The sequence below is a fragment of the Phocoena sinus genome, chromosome 10 (genome assembly GCF_008692025.1).
Source record: "Phocoena sinus isolate mPhoSin1 chromosome 10, mPhoSin1.pri, whole genome shotgun sequence".
Lineage (NCBI taxonomy): Eukaryota > Metazoa > Chordata > Mammalia > Artiodactyla > Phocoenidae > Phocoena > Phocoena sinus.
This window is the reverse complement of record NC_045772.1, coordinates 18,195,827-18,216,177: the sequence shown is the minus strand read 5'-3', so window position 1 is coordinate 18,216,177 and position 20,351 is coordinate 18,195,827. Positions and strand designations below refer to the sequence as shown.

The 20,351-nt window shown below is 39.9% G+C and overlaps 2 protein-coding genes across 3 annotated transcripts in view; one reads left to right on the top strand and one right to left on the bottom strand.

The window, feature by feature from the left end:
• Positions 1–2,308: 2,308 nt before the first annotated feature.
• Positions 2,309–6,913, bottom strand: C10H12orf73 (chromosome 10 C12orf73 homolog). Of its 2 annotated transcripts, XM_032644289.1 has the most exons (3): positions 6,807–6,913; positions 6,347–6,464; positions 2,309–2,764 (listed from the first exon to the last, which is right to left on the bottom strand). In XM_032644289.1, exons 2-3 carry the CDS (start codon positions 6,452–6,454, stop codon positions 2,657–2,659), a joined length of 216 nt encoding a protein of 71 aa, XP_032500180.1. In that variant the 5' UTR covers positions 6,455–6,464; positions 6,807–6,913; the 3' UTR covers positions 2,309–2,656. The 2 variants fall into 2 exon arrangements, with proteins under 2 accessions (XP_032500180.1, XP_032500179.1); XM_032644288.1 differs by lacking the exon at positions 6,807–6,913 and having other exon boundaries at positions 6,347–6,692.
• Positions 6,914–7,118: 205 nt separating this feature from the next.
• Positions 7,119–20,351, top strand: part of TDG (thymine DNA glycosylase) — a 33,052-nt gene continuing 19,819 nt past the window's right edge. Inside the window, exon 1 of the mRNA XM_032644277.1 lies at positions 7,119–7,223. The gene's annotated coding sequence lies outside the window, so the exon portion shown is untranslated. The remainder of the gene's footprint in view (positions 7,224–20,351) is intronic.

Here is a 20,351-nt window from a genome sequence, read left to right as displayed (position 1 = left end):
AGTCCAAAACCAGCCTCAGCCAACCGTGCAGGTAAGTGAGCTGAACCGGGGTCCCTCACAGCTGCCGGCCCCTCTGTGCTGTGCAGCTTTGAGCCAGGTGGTGCTAGCTGAGGCCGTCCCTGCAGGAGCTGGCAGCTGAAGGGAGCTCGCTGACGAGCATTCAGCGCTGGGGTGACAAGCCTTTTCCTGGGAATCCGGAGGCCACATTTCTACACCCACCACAATGTCCATTTTTCACAATGGGGTCAGCTTAAAAAAAGGAAAAAATATATATAATATATACCTTGGTTAAAGTTACTTAGAATCAGCACTTACTGAAATGATGGCATTTTTACTTTTGGTACATTTGAATTTTAATAGCTATAAAATTAATTTTTCACCTTCATGAAGCCATTGTCTTGTAGGAGATTTGGGTTCAAATCATGACTTTTTCTTGTTGATTTATACTAAATCAAGTATCCTTCCCTGAAGCCTCTGGGAATTCCAACTACTTGTGGAAGTTAGGCACCTCGACTAGAATTACCGAATTAATATTTGGGAAAACATTTTTAAATCGCTTTAACTAAAAAAAAATAGACTTCTTCCAGTTTGATATAAAGCCCTTGCAATGGCAGCTGTGGCAAGCTTCACCATTTGTAAAGTGTACAATTATTTTTCAAGAAAAATGTATTCAGTTAATGATGCTATGAAATTTGATACAGAGAAGGGAAGTCTCGTGCACAAGGGCACAGTAAATAATGTATCAGGAAACAGCTATCAGTCTCAACTAAAAAGTCCATCTTCTGGGGACTTCCCTGGTGGCACAGTGGTTGGGAGTCCACCTGCCAATGCAGGGGACATGGGTTCAATCCCTGGTACAGGAAGATCCCACATGCCGCGGAGCAACTAAGCCCGTGCACCACAACTACTGAGCCTGCACTCTGGAGCCCGTGAGCCACAACTACTGAAGCCCGCGTGCCTAGAGCCCGTGCTCTGCAACAAGAGAAGCCACCGCAATGAGAAGCCCGTGCACCGCAACAAAGAGTAGCCCCTGCAATGAGAAGCCCGTACACCGCAACAAAGAGTAGCCCCTGCTCGCCGCAACTAGAGAAAGCCCACGCGCAGCAAAGAAGACCCAACGCAGCCATAAATGAATAGATAAATGAATGAATAAATAAATAAATTGACATTAAAAAAAAAAAAGCCCATCTTCTACCTCAGAATCCCGGCCCTTGTTTTCCTAGGGTAGGGTACTGCTCATCTGTCACTGACAGAATTGAAGATTCTCTTTGTGCTGGGAACATATGATAAAGTACCAAATGATACAGAGTAGAAAAGAAAAATCTGGTATATGAGTCTGGAAACAAACCATCTCATTTAGTTGCTTTATACTGTTAAACTAAAAGGGCACTGACTATGGAGAGAAACAAAAGCATTTTGTTTGCACTTAGGACTTTAAGATTTCAACATTGACCCCAAAGGTCTCTATCACGTAGCAATCTGGTAACTGGCTAAGAAGTAATAAGCTTAGACATTATCATTAGAAATTCAGAATTTTTAAAAACTTCTTTTGGAAAAACAGCCCTGAACACAGAGCTGACTGCTCTATAAATTACTTTCGACCTGCTTTCATAGACTCAGAAAAGGGCTAACACGTTGCTATTAGTTTCCCAGGGCTGCCATAACAAAGAAACACTAAGTGGATGGCTTAAAACAACAGAAATTTATTGTCTCACAGTTCTAGGGGCCAAAAGTCCGAAATCCAGGTGTCAGCAGAGCCATGTTCACAGACTCCGGGTAGAATCCTGCCCTGTCTCTTCCTAGCTTCTGGTGGTGTCCCCTGGCTTGTGGCTTCATCACTCCAAACTTTGCTTCTGTTATCACCTGGCATTCTCCCTGTGTGTCTGTCTTTACATGGCGTTTTCCTCTTCTTATAAAAAGACACCATTCACATTGGATTAGGGCCCACCCTAATGACCTCATCTTTACTTCATTACAATTGCAAAGACCCTATTTCCAAATACACACTCACAGGTACTGGGAGTTAGGACTTCAACATCTTTTGGGGGGATACAATTCAACCCATAACAATACTCATTTATGTTTATCAGTTATTTTAGAATATATTTTATAAGAGAAATTAAATGCCAAATGGTGTCTCAAATTTGGGGGTAGAGAACTTGTGACCGTCCAAGTCACAATTGTTTATAATTGTGTTATATATAAAACTCTAAAAGAATTTCAAACTTTAAATATTTCAACTGAATTCGGTTTAGTACAAATAGTACTTTCCAATATTTAGAGAAATATTAACTTCTCACCCTAAGCATTCATGGTCAATGTCACTTTTATTATAGTTAATTTATAATTCCCATTTGCCGTTATAGTCAAGCTTATTCAGAGAACTAAACCAGAATTATAAGGGTAGGAGACACTGCAACTATGTTCTCTCACATGATATTTAAGACTAGGTATCTATCAAACCGCATTAGAGGAGCTGATGATATAAGTTTTGGCAGTTTTCAAGAAACATTAGTCAAACCATAACTAAATCTCAATGCATCAGTTAACATCTGCTGAGCACTTCCTCTTGCAGTTAGCATTGTATTAGTGCTTAAACACAAGTAGTTTGACTCAGTAAATTCTAAAACTACATATTTAATTCTCATAATATTATTCACAGAGTTCTTGGCAGAGATGAATTTTGAGGTTCATGTTGTCTCTCTTTCAGTCCCAAAAGCTCTGTTTTGAGTTCTCCAGGCTGTGGTGGAATTTCAGGTATTGTCTATAAAAAACAAAAATAAAAACAAACAAAATATATAGATACCAATGCTTTCTAAGACTGTAATTAAATGTAACCTGAAAAACATCAAAGAAAGTAAAAAGTAAAAAAGAACAAAAAGCCTCCAGCTACTCAATGATAAATCTTTATTATGAGAACCTGCAGTTGATCTATGTCACTTTCTAGCCCTCTATTTATAGGACTCTATCATCTGGGCTACGTCTTAAGTACTAAAGGACTCACAGAGGGAAAGTTTGCATCAGTTATCGATTGACAGATCACGAATTTGAACAAGGCTTTCCACACTGGGAAATTCATTCCTGCACTACTTACTGACCTCTCTACCGTGTGCCTGGCACAGAAAACAGATACTAGGAATTAATTCATTTATTCAAAAACAGTAAGTGCCTATTATGAGCAAAGCATAAAGCAGTAGGCAAAAAAATACAAAACTGCCTTCAAGAAAGGTGATTTTGGGGACTTCCCTGCCGGTCCAGTGGTTAAGACTTCACGCTCCCAATGTAGAGGGCCCGGTTCGATCCCTGGTCAGGGAACTAGCTCCCACATGCCGCAACTAAGAGTTCACATGCCGCAACTGATCCCCCATGCCACAACTAAGACCCAGCGCAGCCAAATAAATAAATAAATATATTTTTTAAAAAGGTGATTTTGTTTTAACTTGTAACAGCTTTAGTGAGATATAATTCACACACCATACTATTCACCTATTTAAATATTCAATGACTTTTGGTATATTCACAAAGTTGCACATCCGTCACTATAATAAATTTTAGAACATTTTCATCACCCCAAAATGCAACCCAAACCCATTAGCAGTGGCTCCCATTTCCACACACCACCACCACCACCACCAGCAAGCCATCTACAGACTTGCCTCTCCTGGACATTTCATATAAATGGTATCAGACAACATGTGGTCTTTTGTAACTAGTTTCTTTCACTTAGCATGTTTCCAAGGTTCATCGGTGTTGTCACATATATCAATACTTCATGCCCTTTTAGGAGCAAATAATACTCCACTACAAGGATATACCAGGGAATTCCCTGGAGGTCCAGTGGTTAAGGCTCCACACTTCCACTGCAGGGGGCACAGGTTTGACCCCTGGTCAGGGAACTAAGATCCCGCATGCCACGTGGTGCGGCCAAAAAATTTTTAAAAAATAAAAATAAAAGGATATAAATACCATCGATTTATCCACTCACCAGCTGATGGATATTTATTTGGATTGTTTCCACTTTTTTGGCTAAAATGACAATTCAACTTTGATTAAAAAAAAATGTAGCACTTCTTATTTATATACTAAATATATAACCAATTTTTAAGAGTAAAGTGATTTTGGCATCAAAAGTTAGCAATGTCAGCAGAGGTTCTAAATAGCAGTTGGTGTGCGTATGGGTGTGTCTGGACACAACCAAAAATGAATGCTGTAAAATGAGTCCAGAGACTGTGTCTTTTGACCTTCTATGCCTCCAATAGTAAACAGATTATAAATTAAGAAAAACAGGACAAGTACAAGTAATGTAAGAGTAAAAGGAAATGCAAAAGGGAAGCTCGAGCAGAAAGCACTCTCTATTCCAGGACGGAGCATCTGCCCTGAGTCTTTGCCTCCTCTTCTGTTTTGATGAGCTGGGCTGGATGACGAGGAAAAGGTGCCCTTAAAGCTTCTCCCTTAAAACAGCACTGAGCACAAGCCCTAGGCAGCCCTTCCGGTCTCCTCTGCTCTAGAATCCACCCAGACCTCTAGCTGCAGAGACTGAAAGACTCCTGCAAAGGCTGGTGGTGGTTACAATAGTGACTATAATTGCTGGAACAATACCAACAGACATAGGTAAAGAACATAAATTCCTTAAATGTTAGTAAAGCCAACAGCCTGCTACACACAGCTCGCCCCGGCCTACAAGTCCCTACAGAGGTGCCCCACTGCCAATGTCACCACCCAATCAGGATGAGGTGGTCGGAGACACTTCAGTATGCCCCTTCTAGAGATTCTGGTTTCATGCTGCCACATCCCAAGATCCAGGTAGCTGCTGGTAACAACCCTTGCATGTTCTGGCTTATGAGATGGGTGAATGAAAGGGCAAATTTCCCAGGGTCAAATCACAGGCATCCCTCCCTTTGTAAAGCCTGTCTAATGTCTATTCCTGCACAAGCTAGAGACCAAACTGCATTTCTGTGTAAGGTTCTAACCCCTTTCTGTCCCCACTAAGTATCCTTGAAGCCTCTGTAGAATTCAAAAGAAGCAGTCTAAAGTGGTAAGAAAGAGCTACTGCAGCATTGTTTGTACAAAAGCTAGATACCAGCTAAACGTCAATAGGGATAAAAAGTCTGGAAGGATATGCCAACCAACAATGGTAGTTACCTTGGAGAGCAGATTGGATAAAGGAGGTTATCAGCGGGGGGATTTTCACTTTTTACTCTACATGCTTGAATTCAATTGGAACACTCCAAGGGTGTTGTATTATTTCATTAACAGGTTCAAAAAAGAGAAACACTTAACAGAAAGCTTGGGCTTCAAATCGTCATTAAGCTATGCGACTTCAGGAAATCACCTTCACTCTGCCGAACCTGTTTCCTCTTCCGAAAACCAGAATAAACACCTCCAAAACTGTAGTGCTAATTCACGGAAATTAGAAACCAACGAACGGTTGGTTCTCTGTGTTACCTGTCCAGAGTCCAGGCAGAAATGACTGCTCCCTGCGCTGTACTCAACTCTATTCACGCCCACAGCATAACACGGAGCACACTCTTGGAATTATTTGCACTGTACTTCCTTGCCTCCACCTCCTCAAGACCATAACTCCTCAAAACTACCTCTAATTCTCGGTTCTACTTCCGGGAATGCTTATTAAAATTAATTAAAATTCCTCCCTCCTTTGAATGCCTATATTCACTCCTTCCTCATTCAACAAATATTTATTAAGCATCTACTATCAATACATTCTACTGCAGAGACTGAAAGACGCCTTTTCTAGGTGACTGAGACACAAGAGCGAACCAGACAGGCACAGTCCCCTTCCTGGAGATTACATTCTAGTGGAGGAAACAAAGAACAAGTAAAAAGACAAAGGAATAAAATAATTGCAAATCATGACAAGTGCTCTATCAAAAACGAAGGACTGAGACAGAATGGCAGAGGAGGAATCCTCTGGGGGCTGTACAAAGAACCCTCATTGCTAGAGGAGATATTTGAGCAGAGACTTGACGTTTTGAAGAAGTAAACCAAGCCAATATCTGGGAGAAAAACATTCCAAGAAGAGAAACAGCATGACCTTGAGCCTGGGACAGGCTTGACGAGTTTGAGAAACAGCAAGGAAGTCGCTGTGGCTGCAAGAGAGGGAACAAAGAAGAAACACTAGAAGATAAGGCCAGTGGCAGACAGGTGCCAGACCGTGTAAAACTTCAAGACTGTGTTAAGAGCAGGCCATGTATTGCTCTAACGGCAATGAGATGCCACCACAAGGTTTTAGGTCCCGGGTAGACGTGCTCCTAATTTCAAGATCACTTTTGCTGCTGTGAAAATGAAGTGGTCCAGGAGCGACGCGCGGGGACCCTCCTGCACTCACCAGGTCCGGCCGGTAGTACCGGTGCACCACCTCCGCGCCGGCGCACATGGCCAGGAGGCTGGCGGCGAACATTTTCAAGTAGGACGCCCAGGACACGCCCGCGGGCATCGTCGGCAGGCTTAAGGGGAAGGGAAAGCGTGCGATGTTAGAACGTTCCCAGGTACCCACCAAGCCGTGGGGGTAAACAGCCCCACTGCAGCGCAGGGGCGGAGTCACAACACTTGGGTCCTCAACCATGAAACGACGGCGCTGAGCGCATGAACGCCCCCTGGAGGCGGAAAACCAGAAGGCCGCGGGTTCTTAGTTGGGGGGCCGGGATTTCTGAGTTCAAAGGCAGCTCTAGCAGAGCGAGCGGAAGGTCGCACCCGAAGGTTTCCCGCGGGGCCCAGCAACCCCTGGGAGAAGAGGCACTACAGACCGCACTGCACAGCCTAGGGGTGCGCCCCGGGGGAGACTGTACCTCGAGCTGCACTGGCACTCGGAAGCGGGTCAGAGGACGGTTGAAGAGCGCTCCGGAGACGGAGCGGGCGGCCGCGACTCGGACCGAAAGTGCAGGGGATGAGGCCCACGCCGGACCGGAAATCCATTTCACTGCCGGCGTGGCCACGTGACCCGGACGGAAGTGGGATTTTCGGCCAGAGCAAGTTTCTTTTTTTTTTCTTTTTAAACCGATACGCAGACCTTTCCCGGCCCCAGGCTCTTGGCGCCCTCATCATTCTCTCTATAGTTGAATTTTCCTGGCAGATGTCGGGTCTTGACCTCGGCTCTGGCTGGATTCTTGAATCATTTGTGCTTTCGCACCCACAAAGGAGGTTGCTCACGTTTACCACCTTTTAGGAGCGGGTGGAGATTGGCACACTGAGCCACGCGTGCTTAGGTGAGGTCACTCTGGAGTGAGTAAAGTTAAAAGCATTCTCTGTAGTTGTGCCCTGCACGTTCTTTGACACCTGAAAAAGAGCCACGCCCAGACAGCTATGACCTTGTGTTATGGTGCCACTGGAAAATGGAAGAATGAAATCGACATTATTTAATCCATGCGTTTTTAAGATTGTGCTTTGCAGACAAAGACAAATTTATGGTTACCAAAGGGGAAAGAGGCGGGAGGAGGGATAAATTGGGAGTTTGGGATTAAAAGATACACACTACTATATAAAAAACAAACAACAAGGACCTATTGTATAGCACAGGGAACTATACTCAATATCTTGTAATAACCTATAATGGAAAAGATTCTAAAAATATATATTCTTATATATATTTATATGTATGTATATATCTGAATCACTTTGCTGTACACCTGAAACTAACACAACATTGTAAATCAACTGTACTTCAATTTAAAAAAAAAGATTGTGCTTTGATTATGGATTACTTTTTGTTAAGCAAAAGGTTAATGCAAGACAATTCTGAAAAATCAATCTTTTGTACATAACATGTATCATGATACATTCACATTTTTAAAACCACTTTATGGCAGTATGTTTGACATTCAGTAAACTGCACGTATTTAAAGCATACAATTTGATGAGGTTTTACATATTTGGACACCTGTGAAACCATTACTACAATCAAGATTATGAAAACATCCACTACCTCTAAAAGTTTCTTTGCTCCTCTTTCTAATTTCTCCCACACAGCCTCATTTCCTAGGCAACCTGATCTTGTTTTCTGTCACTATAGGTTAGTTTGCATTTCCACAATGTTAAAGAAATGGAATCATACAGTATGTACTATTTTTGGTCTGGCTTATTTCATGCAGTACAATTATTCTGAGATTCATCCACATTGTTGCATGTATCAGTAGTTCGCTCCTTTCTATTGCTGAGTGTAGTTATACCACAACTGGCTTATCCATTCGCCTTTGGTTGACATTTTGGTTGTTTCCAGTTTGGGGCTAATACGAATAAAACTGCTATGAACAGTGAAGAGTGCCAGAAAGACGCGTATACAGGTCTATGAATATATGCTTCCATTTCTATTGTGTACATTCCTAGGAGTAGAATGGCTGCAGTTATGGTAGGTATATATCTAACTTTTAAAGAAATTGCCAAACTGTTTTCCAAAGTACTTGTACAATTGTAGGTTCCCACCAACAGTATGTGGGAGTACTAGTCTCTCCACATCCTCTCCAACACTTTAATCAGTCTTTTTAATTTTAGCCATTCTAATAGGTGGGTAATGGTATCTCATGACTAATCATGTTGAGAATCATGTGTTTATATTTTCTTTGAGGGAAGTATCAGTTCAAGCCCTCTGCACATTTTTTAATTGGGTTTTTTTTATTATGAGTATTGAATCTTCTTTATATATTATGGATACAAGTCCATTATCAGATAGATTTGATCTACAAATATTTTCTCCCAGTCTATATCTTATCTTTTCATTTTCTTAATCTTTTGAAGAGCAGAAGTTTTTAATTTTAATGAAGTCCCACTTTCATTTTTCTCTTTAATGGGTCATGCTTTGGTGTTATATCTAAGAAATCTAACCCAGGGTCACAGATTTTCTCTTGTATTTTCTCCCAGAAGTTTTAGAGATTTAGGTTTTACAGTTAAGTCTGTGGTCCCTTTTTTAAATTAATTTTTATTGTAGTATATTTGCTTTAAAATGTTGTTTTAGTTTCTGGTGTACAGCAAAGCGAATCAAGTATATGTATACATATATCCCCTCTTTTTTGGATTTCCTTCCCATTTAGGTCACCACAGAGCACTGAGTGAGTTCCCTGTGCTATACAGGAGGTTCTCATTAGTTATCTGTTTTATACATAGTAGTGTATATATGTCAATCCCAATCTCCCAATTCATCCCAGACCCTCTTCCTCCCCTGGTATCCACACGTCCATTCTCTACGTCTGTATTTCTATTTCTGCTTTGCAAATAAGTTCATCTGTATCATTTTCTAGATTCCACATATAAGTGATGTTATACAATATTTGTTTTTCTCTTGCTGACTTACTTCACTCTGTATGACAGTCTCTAGGTCCATCCATGTCTCTGCAAATTTCACAGTTTCATTCCTTTTTATGGCTGAGTAATATTCCATTGTATATATGTACCACATTTCTTTATCCATTCTTCTGTTGATGGACATTTACGTTGCTTCCATGTCCTGGCTATTGTAAATAGTGCTGCAATGAACACTGGAGTACACGTATGTATTTTTTTTTTAATTTTTTAATTTTACTTTTTTATACAGCAGGTTCTTATTAGCCATCAATTTTATACACATCAGTGTATACATGTTAATCCCAACTGCCCAATTCATCACACCACCACCCCCACCTCCCCGCCGCTTTCCCCCCGTGGTGTCCATACGTTTGTTTTCTACATCTGTGTCTCAACTTTTGCCCTGCAAACTACTTCATCTGTACAATTTTTCTAGGTTCCACATATATGCATTAATATACGATACTTGTTTTTCCCTTTCTGACTTACTTCACTCTATATGACAGTCTCTAGATCCGTCCACATCTCAACAAATGACCTAATTTCGTTCATTTTTATGGCTAATATTCCACTGTATATATGTACCACATCTTCTTTATCCATTCTTCTCTTGATGGGCATGTAGGTTGCTTCCATGACCTGGCTATTATAAATAGTGCTTCAATGAATATTGGGGTGCATGTGTTCTTTTGCATTATGGTTTTCTCTGGGTATATGCCCAGCAGTGGGATTGCTGGATCATATGGTAATTCTATTTTTAGTTTTTTAAGGAACCTCCATACTGTTCTCCATAGTGGCTGAATCAGGTTACATTCCCACCAACAGTGCAAGAGGGTTCCCTTTTCTCCACACTCTCTCCAGCATTTGTTGTTTGTAGATTTTCTGATGATGCCCATTCTTACTGGTGTGAGGTGATAACTCATTGTAGTTTTGATTTGTATTTCTCTAATAATTAGTGATGTTGAGCATCTTTTCATGTGCTTCTTGGCCATCTGTATGTCTTTTTTGGAGAAATGTCTATTTAGGTCTTCTGCCCATTTTTGGATTGGGTTGTTTGTTTTTTTAATATTGAGCTGCATGAGCTGTTTATATACTTTGGAGATTAATCATTTATCCGTTGATTCATTTGCAAATATTTTTTCCCACTCTGAAGGTTGTCTTTTCGTCTTGTTTGTAGTTTGCTTTGCAAAAGCTTTTAAGTTTCATTAGGTCCCATTTATTTTTATTTTTATTTCCATTACTCTAGGAGGTGGATCAAAAAAGATCTTGCTGTGATTTATGTCACAGAGTGTTCTTCCTATGTTTTCCTCTAAGAGTTTTATAGTGTCCAGTCTTACATTTAGGTCTCTAATCCATTTTGAGTTTCTTTTTGTATATGGCGTTAAGGAGTGTTCTAATTTCATTCTTATACATGTAGCTGTCCAGTTTTCCCAGCATCACTTATTGAATACACTGTCTTTTCTCCATTGTATATCCTTGCCTCCTTTGCCATAGATTAGTTGACCATAGGTGCGTGGGTTTACCTCTGGGGTTTCTATTCTGTCCCATTGATCTATGTTTCTGTTTTTCTGCCAGTACCATATTTTCTTGACTACTGTAGTTTTATAGGATAGTCTGAAGTCAGGGAGTCTGATTCCTCCAGCTCCACTTTTTTCCCTCAAGACTGCTTTGGTTATTCGGGGTCTTTTGTGTCTCTATACAAATTTTAAGAATTTTTGTTCTAGTTCTGTAAAAAATGCTATTGGTAATTTGATAGGGATTTCATTGAATCTATAGATTGCTTTGGGTACTATAGTCATTTTCACAATATTGATTCTCCCAATCCAAGAACATGGATATCTCTCCATCTGTTGGTATCATCTTTAATTTCTTTCATCAGTGTCTTATAGTTTTCTACATACAGGTGTTTTGTCTCCCTTGGTAGGTTTATTCCTAGGTATTTTATTCTTTTTGTTGCAGTGGTAAATGGGAGTGTTTCCTAAATTTCTCTTTCATATTTTTCATCATTACTCTATAGGAATGCAAGAGATTTTTGTGCATTAATTTTGTATCCTGCAACTTTACCAAATTCATTGATTAGCTCTAGCATTTTTCTGGTGTCATCTTTAGGATTCTCTATGTATAGTATCATGTCATCTGCAAACAGTGACAGTTTTACTTCTTCTTTTCCCAATTGTATTCCTTTTATTTCTTCTTTTCTCTGATTGCCATGGCTAGGACTTCCAAAACTATGTTGAATAATAGTGGCGAGAGTGGACAACCTTGTCTTGTTCCTGATCTTAGAGGAAATGCTTTCAGTTTTTCACCATTGAGAATGATGTTTGCTGTGGGTTTGTGGTCTATGGCCTTTATTATATTGAGGTAGGTTCCCTCTATGCCCATTTTCTGGAGAGTTTCTATCATAAAGGGGTCTTGAATTTTGTCAAAAGCTTTTTCTGCATCTATTGAGATGATCAAATGGTTTTTATTCTTCAATTTGTTAATATGGTATATCACATTGACTGATTTGCATATATTGAAGAATCCTTGTATCCCTGGGATAAATCCCACTTGATCATGGTGTATGATCCTTTTAATGTGTTGTTGGATTCTGTTTGCTAGTATTTTGTTAAGGATTTTTGCATCTATATTCATCAGTGATATTGGTCTGTAATTTTCTTTTTTTGTAGTATCTTTGTCTGGTTTTGGTATCAGGGTGATGGTGGCCTCATAGAACGAGTTTGGGAGTGTTCCTTCATCCGCAGTTTTTTGGAAGAGTTTCAGAAGGATGGGTATTAGCTCTTATCTAAATGTTTGATAAATTCACCTGTGAAGCCATCTGGTCTGGGACTTTTGATTGTTGGGAGATTTTTAATCACAGTTTCAATTTCATTACTTGTGATTGGTCTGTTCATATTTTCTGTTTCTTCCTGGTTCCGTCTTGGAAGGTTATACCTTTCTAAGAATTTAGCCATTTCTTCCAGGTTGTCCATTTTATTGGCATAGAGTTGCTTGTAATAGTCTCTTAGGATGCTTTGTATTTCTGTGGTGTCCGTTGTAACTTCTCCTTTTTCATTTCTAATTTTATTGATTTGAGTCCTCTCCCTCTTTTTCTTGATGAGTCTGGCTAATGGTTTATCAATTTTGTTTTTCTTCTCAAAGAACCAGCTTTTGATTGTATTGATCTTTGCTATTGTTTTCTTTGTTTCTATTTCATTTATTTCTGCTGTGATCTTTATGATTTCCTTCCTTCTGCTAACTTTGGGTTTTGTTTGTTCTTCTTTCTCTAGTTCCTTTAGGTGTAAGGTTAGATTTATTTGAGATTTTTCTTCTTTCTTGAGGTAGGCTTATATAGCTATAAACTTCCCTCTTAGAACTGTTTTTGCTGCATCTGATATGTTTTGGATCATTGTGTTTTCATTGTCATATGTCTCTAGGTATTTTTTGATTTCCTCTTTGATTTCTTCAGTGATCTCTTGGTTATTAGTAACGTATTGTTTAGCCTCCATGTGTTGTTTTTTTTTAAAGTTTTTTTCCCTGCAATTCATTTCTAATCTCATAGCATTGTGGTCAGAAAAGATGCTTGATATGATTTCAATTTTCTTAAATTTACTGAGGCTTGATTTGTGACCCAAGATGTGATCTGTCCTGGAGAATGTTCCGTGTCCGTGGGCACTTGAGAAGAAAGTGTAATCTGCTGTTTTTTGATGGAATGTCTTATAAATATCAATTAAATCTATCTGGTGTGTTGTGTCATTTAAAGCTTCTGTTTCCTTATTTATTTTCATTTTGAATGACCTGTCCATTGGTGTAAGTGAGGTGTTAAAATCCCCCACTATTACTGTGTTACTGTTGATTTCCTCTTTTGTAGCTCTTCGCAGTTGCCTTATGTATTGAGGTGCTCCTATGTTGGGTGCATATATATTTATAATTGTTATATCTTCTTCTTGGATTGATCCCTTGATCATTAGGTAGTGTCCTTCCTTGTCTCTTGTTAACATTCTTTATTTTAAAGTCTATTTTATCTGATACGAGTATTGCTACTCCAGCTTTCTTTTGATTTACATTTGCATGGAATATCTTTTTCCATCCCCTTACTGTCAGTCTGTATGTGTCCCTAGGTGTGAAGTGGGTCTCTTGTAGACAGCATATATATGGGTCTTGGTTTTGTATCCATTCAGCAAGCCTGTGTCTTTTGGTTGGAGCATTTAATCCTTTCACGTTTAAGGTAATTATCAATATGTATGTTCCTATGACGATTTTCTTAATTGTTTTGGGTTTGTTTTTGTAGGTCCTTTTCTTCTCTTGTGTTTCCCACTTAGAGAAGTTCCTTTAGCATTTGTTGTAGAGCTGGTTTGGTGGTGCTGAATTCTCTTGCCAGTAAAGCTTTTGATTTCTCCATCGAATCTGAATGAGATCCTTGCCAGGTAGAATAATATTGGTTGTAGGTTCTTCCCTTTCATCACTTTAAGTGTATCATGCCACTCCCTTCTGGCTTGTAGAGATTCTGCTGAGAAATCAGCTGTTAACCTTATGGGAGTTCCCTTGTATGTTATTTGTCATTTTTCCCTTATTGCTTTCAATAATTTTTCTTTGTCTTTATATTTTGCCAATTTGATTACTGTGTGTCTCGGCATGTTTCTCCTTGGGTTTATCCTGTATGGGACTCTCTGTACTTTCTGGACTTGGGTGGCTATTTCCTTTCCCATGTTAGGGAAGTTTTCTACTATAATCTGTTCAAATATTTTCTCTGGTCCTTTCTCTCTCTGTTCTCCTTCTGGGACCCCTATAATGCGAATGTTGTTGTGTTTAATGTTGTCCCAGAGGTCTCTTAGGCTGTCTTCATTTCTTTTTATTCTTTTTTCTTTATTCTGTTCTGTGGCAGTGAATTCCACCATTTTGTCTTCCAGGTCACTTATCCGTTCTTCTGCCGCAGTTATTCTGCTATTGATTCCTTCTAGTGTAGTTTTCATTTCACTTATTGTATCGTTCATCTCTGTTTGTTTGTTCTTTCATTCTTCTAGGTCTTTGTTAAACATTTCTTGCATCTTCTCGATCTTTGCCTCCATTGTTTTTCCGAGGTCCTGGATCATCTTCACTATCATTATTCTGAATTCTTTTTCTGGAAGGTTGCCTATCTCCATTTCATTTAGTTATTTTTCTGGGGTTTTATCTTGTTCCTTCATCTGGTACATAGCCCTCTGCCTTTTCATCTTGTCTATCTTTCTGTGAATGTGGTTTTTGTTCCACAGGCTGCAGGATTGTAGTTCTTGCTTCTGCTGTCTGCCCTCTGGTGGATGAGGCTATATAAGAGGCTTATGCAAGTTTCCTGATGGTAGGGACTGGTGGTAGGTAGAGCTGACTGTTGCTCTGGTGGGAGGAGCTCAGTAAAACTTTAATCCGCTAGACTGCTTATGGGTGGGGCTGGGTTCCCTCCCTTTTGGTTGTTTGGCCTGAGATGACCTAACACTGGAACCTACCTGGGCTCTTTGTTGGGGCTAATGGCAGACTCCGGGAGGGCTCATGCCAAGGAGTCCTTCCCAGAACTTCTGCTGCCAGTGTCCTTGTCCCCACGGTGAGCCAAAGCCAGCCCCTGCCTTTGCAGGAGACCCTCCAGCAGCAGCAGGTAGGTCTGGTTCTGTCTCCCCTGGTGTCATTGCTCTTTGCCCTGGGTCCCGATGCACACACTACTTTGTGTGTGCCCTCCAAGAGTGGAGTCTCTGTTTCCCACAGTTCTGTCAAAGTCCTGCAATCAATTCCCAATAGGCTTCAAAGTCTGATTCTCTAGGAATTCCTCCTCCCATTGCTGGACCTCCAGGTTGGAAAGCCTGACGTGGGGCTCAGAACCTTCACTCCAGTGGGTGGACTTCTGTGGTATAAGTGTTCTCCAGTCTGTGAGTCACCCACCCAGCATTTATGGGATTTGATTTTACTGTGATTGTGCCCCTCCTACCGTCTCATTGTGGCTTCTCCTTTGTCTTTGGATGTGGGGTACCTTTTTTGGTGAGTTACAGTGTCTTCCTGTCGATGATTGTCCAGCAGCTAGTTGTGATTCTGGTGTTCTCACAAGAGGGAGTGAGAGCACGTCCTTCTACTCTGCCATCTTTGTTCCAATCTGGAGTGCACGTTTATTTTTGAATTATGGTTTTCTCCAGGTAAATCTGTAACCCATTTTGAGCTAAACATTTTGTATGGTCTGAGGTGTGTACCCCAGTCTTGTTTTGTTTGCATATGCCTATCCAATTGTTCTAGCACCATTTGTTGAAAAGACTGTGCTTTCTCCACTGAAAGCATACCTTTGTGGAAAATCTGCTGACCAGTTGTCTATGTATGTATGTGTCTATTTCTGGACTCTATTATTTTCCTTTGATATATTGTTGTCTGTCATGATACCACACTGTCTTGATTACTGTTGACTTATATTAAAAATCAGGTAGTGTTAGTCCTCCAATTTTGTTCTTTGTTTCTCTCTTTTTTTTTTATTATATTCGCTAGTTTATTTTTTTAGATTCCACATATAAGTGATATCATACTGTTCTTTCTTTTTAAAGAGTTGTTTTGGCTATTGTAGATCTTTGCCTTTCCATATGACTTTTAGAATCATCTTGTCAATTTCTACAAAAAAGCCTACTAGGATTTTGATTGCCATAATATTCAATCTGTGATCATCTTGACAATATTTAGTCTTCTGACCTATGAACACAATGTATCTCTCCACTTATTTAGGTCTTACTTAATTTCTCTCAGCAATATTTTTGTAATTTTCGGGAAACATCCTTTATCAGATTTATCCCTAAGTATTTCATATTTTTTGATGCTATTGTAAATGGTGTTTTTTCTGATGGCTTGTTGGTAATATATAGAATACAATTGATTGTCCTATATTGATCTTTTCTCCTGCAGCTTTGTTAAACTCACTTATTCTAGTACCTTTTTTGTAGGTTTCATAGGATTGCTTACATTAAACCATAAAATGAACTCTTAATAAATACAGTAAGTTTTTTATAGATGTCATTTATCAAGTTGAGGAAGTTCCCTTCTGTTCTAGATTGCTTAAAGTTTTTTTTGTTTTTAAAAAAGATGTTGGGGGTAGGAGTTTATTAATTAATTTATTTATTTTTGCTGTGTTGCATCTTCATTTCTGTGTGAGGGCTTTCTCTAGTTGTGGCAAGCGGGGGCCACTCTTCATCGCGGTGCGCGGGCCTCTCACTATGGCGACCTCTCTTGTTGTGGAGCACAGGCTCCAGACGCGCAGGCTCAGTAGTTGTGGCTCACGGGCCTAGTTGCTCCGTGGCATGTGGGATCCTCCCAGACCAGGGCTCAAACCCGTGTCCCCTGCATTAGCAGGCAGATTCTCAACCACTGTGCCACCAGGGAAGCCCTTTTTTTTTTTTTTTTTAATCAGAAATGGATGTTGAATTTTGTCAAATCCTCGTCTGTATCTATTAAGGTGGTCATAAGGGCTTTTGAAAAATTTGTTAAGGTGATAAATCATATAGAATGATTTTTTTCAAACATTAAGTCAACCTTATATTAGAGTCGCTCCTCCATATCCGTGGATTCCACAAACAGGAATTCAAGCAACCTCAGATTGAAAATATTAACAAAATCCAGAGAGTTCCAAAAAGCAAAACTTGAATTTGCTGCACTCTGGCAGCTATTTATATAGTATTTACATTGTATTTACAACTATTTACATGGCATTTACATTCTATTAGATAATTATAAGTAATCTAGAGATGATTTAAAGTATATAGGAGAATGTAAATAGGTTATATGCAAATACTATGACATTTTATATAAGGAACTTGAGCACCCATGGATTTTTGGTATCCACAGGGGGGTCCTGGAACCAATTCTCCATGGATACCAAGGGATGACTTGGATAAATTCCACTTAGTTGTGATGTATTATCCTTGTTATATATTGTTGGATTTGATTTGCTCAATTTTGTTCAGAACTTTTACATCTACGTTCATGATAGATACTGGTTTGCAGTCTCTTTTCCTCTAGCATCTTTGTCCACTTTTGGTGACAGGGTAATGTTGGTCTCATGAAATAAGTTAGAAAATATTCCCTCCTTTTCAAATTCTGGAAGAGTCTGGCAGAACTGGTATTATTTCTTCCTTAAATGTCTGCTGGAATTCACCAGTAAAACAATTTGGGCCTGTAGTTTTCTTTGTGGGGAGGTTTTTAACTACAAATTCAGTTTCTTTGATATGGGGCTGTTCAGGTTATCTGTTTATCCTGACTGGTCTTCAGTAGTTTGTGTCTTTAAGGAATTTGTGCATTTCATCAAAGTTGCTGAATTTATAGAAATAGAGTTGTTCAACATAGTCCCTTATTATTTCTTCATACATGTAGAATGTATAGTTATGTCATTTATTTCATTATTACATTGTTAATTTGTGTCTTCTCTCCTTTTCTTTCCTGTTAAATCTGGTTAGCAGTTTATCAGTTTTATTGATCTTCTCAAAGTACAACTTTTGGTGTCATTGATTCTCTATTGTTTTTCTGTTCTCGATTTCGCTGATTTTACACTCTATATTTTCTTTCTTTTGTTACTTTTTTTTAAAGATTTATATATTATTTATTTTATTATTATTTTTTTTTGGCTGCATCGGGTCTTAGTTGTGGCACACAGGATCTGTGTTGAGGCATGAAGGATCTTTCATTGTGGCACGTGGGCTTCTCTCTAGTTGTGGCATGCAGGTTTTCTCTTCTCTAGTTGTGGCGCACAGGCTCCAGGGTGCGTGGGCTCTGTAGTTTGCGGCACGCAGGCTCTCTAGTTGAGGCATGCAAGCTCAGTAGTTGTGGCACGTGGGCCTAGTTGCCCCGTGGCATGTGGGATCCTAGTTCCCTGACCAGGGATCAAACCCACGTCCCCTGTATTGTAAGGCAGATTCTTTACCACTGGACCACCAGGGAAGTCCCTCTTTTGTTTACTTGGAGTTGAATTTGCTCTTCATTCTCTAGTTTCTTAAGATGGAAACTGAGGTCACTTTTTTAAATTAATTAATTAATTATTTTTGGCCATGTTGGGTCTTCGTTTTTGAGCGCAGCCTTTCTCTAGTTGCAGCGAGTGAGGGCTACTCTTCATTGCAGTGCATGGGCTTCTCATTGTGTTGGCTTCTCTTGTTGCGGAGCACGGGCTCTAGGCATGCAGGCTTCAGTAGTTGTGGCTTGCGGTCTCTAGAGTGCAGGCTCAGTAGTTGTGACACACGGGCTTAGTTGCTCCACAGCATGTGGGATCTTCCTGGACCAGGGCTCGAACCTATGTCCCCTGCATTGGCAGGCGGATTCTTAACCACTGAGCCACCAGGGAAGTCCAGAAGCTGAGGTTATTGATTTGAGACATTTCTTCTTTGCTAACACAGACATTTAATGCTATAAACATATGATGACCAGCTCTTTGGGCTTTGAATAGCCTTCTGTCTGAAGCCCTCCTTCCTCCTCATGCTCTGCTAAGGCTCACATATAGCTCTGAGAGGGTGGACTCTGGAGCCAGGTTGCCCTGGCAATATTCTTGACTCTGCCACTTAGTAGTTGTGTGAACTTGCACAAGTTATTTAACCTCGCTGTCAGTTTGTCTGCAAAATACAGATAATAATAGTTGCTACCTCTGATGGTTAATTTTATGTGGCAACTTAGGTGGACCATGTTGCCCAGATATATGGTCAAACATTATTCTGGATGTTGCTGTGAGGATGTTTTTGGATGAGATTAACATTTAAATCAGTGGACTTTGAGTAAAGCAGATTGCCCTCCATAATGTGGGTGGGCCTCATCCAATCAGTTGATGGCTTGAACAGAACAAAAGATCTCCCTGAATAAGAAGGAATTCTCAAGCAGATGGCCTTCTGATTTGAACTGGAGCATTGGCTTTTCCTGGTTCTCCAACCTGATAGCCTTCAAACTTGAGCTGTGGCATCGGTTCATAGGGTTCTCCTGAGAATTAAAAGAATTAATATATGCAAAGCACTTACAACAGTTCATGGTACATAGTCAGTAAATGTAAGCTGCTGTATTACCATCATTATTATCACCATTGTTATTGTTATGAATGTAACTGTTGTCATCCATTCTCCTTGTTGCTATGAGCTGTTGGCCTCCAAGGCCCCCATATGCAACAGAGACACTGGCACATTATTTAATCTTCCTCTTTAACACCTGTCAACAGGACCAACTACATAATTTGCAGACCCCAGTTCAAAGTAAAAATGCAGACCCCTCGTTAAATAATTATTTAAGAATTTCAAGATGGCAGTAGCAGAGCATTAAATTAACTAACTATGGGGCCCTTATAAGAGTAGAGCCCTATTCGACTACACAGATCACACACCCATAAAGCTGGCCCTGCCTGCCAGCATCAGAAGCGATTTCCTACCCACGACTCTAGCTTCCTACTTCTTGAGCTTCCCACTAGTAACCTTCACTTCTACTTAATTTTCACAATATGCTCGCCTAATTCATGCATTTAAAAATACATACAGGACAGGGAATTCCCTGGCTGTCCAGTGGTTAGGACCCCTGCACTTCCACTGCAAGGGGCACGGGTTCCATCTCTGGTTGGGAAACTAAGATCCTGCAAGCCGTGACATGGCAAAAAAAAAAAAAAATACATACAGGAGTACCTCAAAGATGTTGCTTTAAAACTTTTCTGGATTGTGGTCCTGAGTGGTTAGCAAAACCAGAGAGAAAGAGAGGTTGGGCTGTTGTTAATTCATTCACTCAACAAATAATCACTGAATACCGACCATGAGTCAGGTTCTGAGTGACACCTACTTACTAGTAGGCAGAGTATTCGTAGACGTTCTGAAAAGTTTAAAAATGTTATAAGTTTCACTTAAGCAATTCATATAATACAAATCAATATTTCTGTATTTACTCATGAAAGCCCTTTCCTGGATCCTAGAATGAAGAAGACACAAGTGGCACAGAGCCTCAGCCATTTCCCAGCTCGTGTATTAATCAGTGAGAAATAAACCTTTGTTGCTGTAAACCACTGAGATTTTGGACTCACAGCATAAAATATGGAAAGCTAACTAATACAGCAGCCATGTGTCCCATCAGGCTAACGA

Bases quoted from the DNA above. Each gene is read 5' to 3' on its own strand.
- C10H12orf73 (XM_032644288.1), bottom strand. From the start codon at position 6,583: ATGGTTGAGGACCCAAGTGTTGTGACTCCGCCCCTGCGCTGCAGTGGG. The intron at 2,765-6,346 runs GTGAGTGCAGGA...TGTTTTTTATAG, and splicing joins GGTACTACCGGCCGGACCTG to ACAATACCTGAAATTCCACC.